The 5,905-nt window shown below is 35.1% G+C and overlaps 1 protein-coding gene across 1 annotated transcript in view; it reads left to right on the top strand.

Moving 5' to 3' along the window:
- The first annotated feature begins 985 nt into the window (after positions 1-985).
- Positions 986-5,905, top strand: part of gmcl1 (germ cell-less, spermatogenesis associated) — a 10,562-nt gene continuing 5,642 nt past the window's right edge. The window contains exons 1-5 of the mRNA XM_079803889.1: positions 986-1,210; positions 1,655-1,841; positions 4,323-4,446; positions 4,545-4,641; positions 4,755-4,852. Of these exons, the coding sequence (XP_079660015.1) occupies positions 1,666-1,841; positions 4,323-4,446; positions 4,545-4,641; positions 4,755-4,852 (495 nt within the window). The 5' untranslated portion in view covers positions 986-1,210; positions 1,655-1,665. The remainder of the gene's footprint in view (positions 1,211-1,654; positions 1,842-4,322; positions 4,447-4,544; positions 4,642-4,754; positions 4,853-5,905) is intronic.

The following is a 5,905-nucleotide window of genomic DNA, read 5'->3' as shown; positions in this document are numbered from 1 at the left end:
CTTCAAAGGGCGGAAGTGGAAACGCGCAGCGTCTCTCGTGGTCAAACTGAGAACGTCAGTGTCTGTGGTTTGTCAAATCTGGTTTGTTTTTTTACTTTTCTATTTTAGAGTGGATGAAAATATCTCAGCTGAATACCAAACTCATTCTTGTTATGCAGTAAACTTTAATGTCCCAGCATATGTCTTAAAATATAGAAAAACCTTGCAGTTTTAAAGTTTACAAGGTTTAGCTTAACATGAACTAAGAACGAACAATACTTTTACAGCATCTCAGTTAATGTTAATTTCAGCATTTACTATAAATTTTAAAAATAAAAATTTGTGTTTGTTAACATTAGTTAATGCAATGTGAAGTAAAGAACAAAAATGAACTGAATTGTTTAACTAACATTAACAAAGATTAATAAATTATGTAAAGAAAATATATGACTGCTCATAGTTTGTCCATGCTAGTTTATACATGAACTAATAATGTTAATAAATGAGAGTTAATTGTAAAGTGCACTGTAATAAATTATATGATCAATATATCACGTATGTTGTCAAAATAAGTTAAGCAATTTTCAACTTTTTAAGTTATACAAGATTCAATTTAATGTAAATTAAGTTGAAATGACTTTAATATCCAAGTTAATTGTACTTAAAAATTTAAGGCAGCAACTTTTTTACAGTAGGCTACTGTAAAGCATTACAATTACTTTAATTGATTTATATACATAATTCATTCAAAATATTATTTTTATTATTTGTAATACAATGAAGAGCTAACCAGATAACCACTGACATGAACACTAAATAATAAAAACTTAGATAAACAAAATGTACAAGACGACAGAATTACAGTAAACAAGACTGCAGAATTAATATAGTTTTTGTGACATAGAAGAACATAAACATACAAATTACACGTTTTCATAACAAATAGAGTTAATAAACAGAAAGGATTGTTGTGTCTCCGCGACAGCAGGTGGCAGCAGCGCCCGATGACCATCACAGACAACCGTGACGTGGAGGAGAGACTCATACCTGTGTTTGTTATTTAGCAGTCTGCTTTTGTTTCAAGCTGCTGGTTAATTCATTATACATTGAACAGCCGATTTTGATGTACAGTCATAATATGCGTTCATTATACGCCTAATAATGCGTTTGCACAGCGCTTGATGAGCAGATTCCAGGGTGTGTCCAGTGTTTTGAGAGGCAGAAGCGTGTGGTGAGTGTTTACAAGAGGACGGATTTGTAGTTTTTAACATACAAACGACTTTATTATACAGCTTATGAAAAAACAAGAAGTTCATGATGTTGAAATGATACTGACTCCTCGACACTTCACAGCATAACGTCACTGTTTCTGTACTAGACCACCAGACTGAAGCTTCACAGGACCTTAACCATTAGAAAATGAAATAACATGAATTTAGGCAAAATAGCTTTAGATATTGCGCATTAAGTAAATTAATCAGTAGAAAGTGATCTCACTCACCACCTGTCACCAGACTTCACTCCCTGACATCCATACAGTGCTTAAATTGAATTATTTTTAGACTTTCTGCAGGTGGTACTAAGTTGAAATGCATTGGTTGTACAGTTATCATGCCATGTCAGTGGTGTTGTTAGCCAGTTTAGTTACATGACTAAATGAGTAGTGTTTTTCTAGGCTGAATAATCATGGGTTCACTCGGGAGCCGCTTTCAGTCGTCACCAAGAGGCCCAGAGGAGGCCGTGGAGAGGCAGTGCGCTGGAAACAGACACAGCTGTGAGTGCAGGAAGAGGAAACGCAGCTCACACTGTGAGTGTGACAGCGAGCCGGAGGAAGAGGACAGCCAGCTGGACACGCCACGCAGGTCAGAAACATGCACTACTGCTCAAAAGTTTGGAGTCGGCACTACGTTTTTGAAAGAAGTCCCTTAAGCTCACTGCATTTATTTGATCAAAAATACAGTAAAAACAGTGAAAAATTACAATTTAAAATAACTTTTTCTATTTGTATATATTTTAAAGGGTTAGTTCACCCAAAAATGAAAATTCTGTCATTAATTACTCACCCTCATGTCGTTCCAAACCCCTAAGACCTTCGTTCATCTTCGGAACACAAATTAAGATATTTTTGATGAAATCCGATTGCTCTCTGACCCCTCCATAAACAGCAATTTAATTAACACTTTCAAGGCCCAGAAAGATAGTAAAAACATCCTTAAAATCCCCCATGTGACTCCAGTAGTTCAACCTTAATTTTATGAAGCGACGAGAACACTTTAGTGCGCAAAAACACACAAAAATAACGACTTTATTCAACAATGTCTGTGTCAGTCTACGCAGTTTACGCAACAGTGCAGCGCTTTCGAGTTCTACGGCAGCCGATGTCTACGAATATCTTCATTTATGTGCCGAAGATGAACGAAGGTCTTGCGGGTTTGGAGCGGCATGAGGGTGAATAATTAATGACAGAATTTTTATTTTTGGGTGAACTATCCCTTTAAAATGTCCTTTATTCCTGGAATGGCAAAGCTGAATCTTCAGCATCATTACTAGAGATGCACCAATTGCAGTTTTCTTGGCCGTTTCCGATTTTTTGTTAATGAGATCGGTCAATACCGATTTTTGCCGATTCCGATTTTATGTTTCTAAGAACTATAATTGACAGCATATACAAACAAAAATCCACTTTTTCTTCAAAGCAAGAATTAATTTTTACTATAAAATCCTATGAATGAACAAACCTGAAATGGACAATACTCCTCCAAATAATAGTTCAGTAATTGGGAATTGGGTAATAAATGTTGCCAGCTAGGGATCACGGTACCAAAATTCCAGTAGTCGGTACCAATACCATAAAAATTTGATGGTACTCTGTAGCAATTTCGGTACCACAGCTAAATGTTAAATGTATTAAGTTTATTATTTATGATGGTAATCATTATAAGTAAATAATACATAAACATGTAAAGGCTGTATGCTGTTTAAAAGTAAACATTGTTCATCTAGGCAGTAGCCCAATATATTGTCAATTTAATTTTTTTTAAACCAAACTTTTATTTTGACGGGTTGCCGTTGCCCTTGAGTGTCTGTGTTCATGAAATGACCGTTTTCTCAAATGAAACGGTAAATTCTCATGAAGTGACGGTTTATGCATTTGGCTGGTCATCCAGCGACATGAAGTCCATAATTTCTTTGTAATTGCTTTGGTCTTTTTTGCTGCTTATACCAAGGAAAGATAGGAGAGGCTGCTGACCTATGGCTGGCTCTGAGCTCTGGCCAGCTTTAGCCGTTTTACCTTTACTACCTTCTTCAAACTGGGCATGTTTCGCGGGGTGATTGAGTGTTAAGTGTCTAATTGGGTTTGTCGTGTTGTGCGCTTTCCTGGTGGTTCCCCCGCGATTTATTTTAACCTTACAAGTTTTACAAATGACAATTATAATCACCGATCAGGGCCGATCATGCAGAAAATCGGCCAATTCCGATCCCTGGCCGATCAATCGGTGCATCTCTAATCATTACTCCATTCTTCAATAGCTATGTTTCCATACACTTATTTTAATGCAATTTTTGGGTTATTACATAAAAAGACACTGGATGGAAACAGCAAGATACGCATAAAATCTAAAAATGTGCATAAAAACGTATGCACTCAATGGAGGTGGATAATGTTTTCATCTGATAAGAAGGCATGTGCATAAACTACGAGGACACCAAATAAATCCCTTGATGCGCAGCAAAAAACTCATGTGACTTAGCAGAGGATATGATTGGATAACTGGACTAACCAGTGGACCAGTCGCATCGCACAGCATCTCAGATGTTGGTTTGGTCATTCTGAAATGCCTGAGCCAAAGTCTGTCATCAGAATGTTTGGTTGGTACAATGTTCCCAAACACCAGGCCTCCGAACACAAGAACATGAATGACCGTGTTTGTTGCGTTTCATCTGTCTCCAAGTGGCTTCAATGATTGCAGCATTTTTATTACAGATATTTTGCTCCAATTTGACGACTCTCTTCTCTTTAACACATGTAATGAAAAGCTGTATATTCAGCGATATTCCAATTTTGCGCGTAGGTTACACAACTTTGAATGGAAATGTCAACTTTTAATGTCACTTGATCCTTCAGAAATCATTCTAATATGCGTATTTGCTGCTAAACAAACGCTTATTATGATCAATGTACAATCACAGTTGTGCTGCTTCATATTTTTGTGGAAATAATTTGTGGAAATAATAACTTTCTATACATATTTCACATTAATGTAATTAATTAGCGTTGTTTGGTTGTATTTAATAGATAGTCTAATGTTTGTTTTTGTCTGCATTCATCTTTCTGCGTACAGGAAAAAGTTGAAAAGCACCTCTAAGTACATCTACCAGACACTATTCCTGAATGGAGAAAACAGTGACATCCAGATCCGTGCCCTGGGGCAGGAGTGGAACCTTCATAAAATTTACCTGTGTCAGGTTGGTCCAGCTATTCAGTTCTAATAATAACAGAGCACTTTCGTTTCACTTTGATTTAAACGTTTTCTCCCCCCTCTCATTTTCCTGTTTGGAAACAGTCTGGCTATTTCTCCAGCATGTTCAGTGGATCCTGGAAGGAGTCTAACATGATGGTTATTGAGCTCGAGATCCCAGACCAGAACATTGACACTGAGGGTGAGGATTCTGAGAATGTGTTTTTAAAACCCCCTTAATGTGATAAACAAATTGAAGTTGTTGTCTTTGTATTGTGGACACCACCATTTGTATTGTTTCTTCCCCATCTTTAGCCCTGCAAGTGGTTTTCGGGTCACTCTACAGGGACGACGTATTGATCAAACCAAGTCGGGTTGTTAATATTCTCGCTGCTGCTTGTATGCTTCAGTTGGTTAGTATGTCTAGTGTTCTCTGTAGTGCAGCTTCAGCCTGTAACTTGCCCTATCTTAAAAAAAAATATTGTGCTCAGATTTTTATGTGTTTGGTGAATTATGAATGTGAACTTGTTAGCTACATTATATTATCTGTAACACTTTGCAATTAGTTAACTACTCTAGTTAACATGAACTAAGAATTAACAATACTTGTTTTAGTTAATGTTAATTTCATCATTTACTAATACATAAAATCAAAAGTTGTATTTTTAACATTAGTTAATGCTCTGAGAACTAGCATGAACAAACAATGAACCACTGGATTTTTATTAACTAACATTACCAAAGATTAATAAATACTGAAATGAATGTATTGCTCATGGTTAGTTCATATTAGTTACATTAACTAATGTTAACAGATCAGACCTTATTGTAAAGTGTTACCAAATTATCTAATCCGCCAGAAATTGCAAGAATTACTTTTGATAGTCATAGTGTCATATACGTGTTAAGTGGTTGAACATTACAAATCTGTAATGTTTTGCCATCTATGTTGTAATTTTTCAGCAGAAGTGTTAATTAATTTATGGCTTTCTTAGAGTTTGATTATGATAACTGTATAATTTCTAGGTATTATTGAGTTTTAGTGGGTTTAAAAAAAAAATTATACTTTTTTTTTTCTATCAGTATTCATTAAATTGATCAAAAGACAGAAAAGACATTTATAATGTTACAAAAAAAATTTATTTCAAATAAATGGTGTTCTTTTGAACATTCTATTCATCAAAGAATCCTGAAAAAAATTTCAGTTTCTACAAAAATATTAAGATGCACTACTGTTACTTTTAGCTTAAACATTGATAATAAAAACGATAATAATCATCATTATCATTATCAGAGAGATGACTAGAATGATTTCAGAAGGTGATCATGTGTAATCATGTGACACTGATGATGCTGAAAATTCAGCTTTGATCACAGGAATAATAGCAAACTTATTTTAAATAGTAATATTTCACAACTTTACTGTATTTATGATCAAATAAATGCAGCCTTGGTAAAAATAAGAG

Source organism: Gobio gobio, assembly GCF_949357685.1.
Source record: "Gobio gobio genome assembly, chromosome: 22".
In the NCBI taxonomy this organism is placed as follows: domain Eukaryota; kingdom Metazoa; phylum Chordata; class Actinopteri; order Cypriniformes; family Gobionidae; genus Gobio; species Gobio gobio.
Note: the sequence above shows the minus strand (reverse complement) of the source record. Positions and strands in the feature narration are given on the sequence as shown.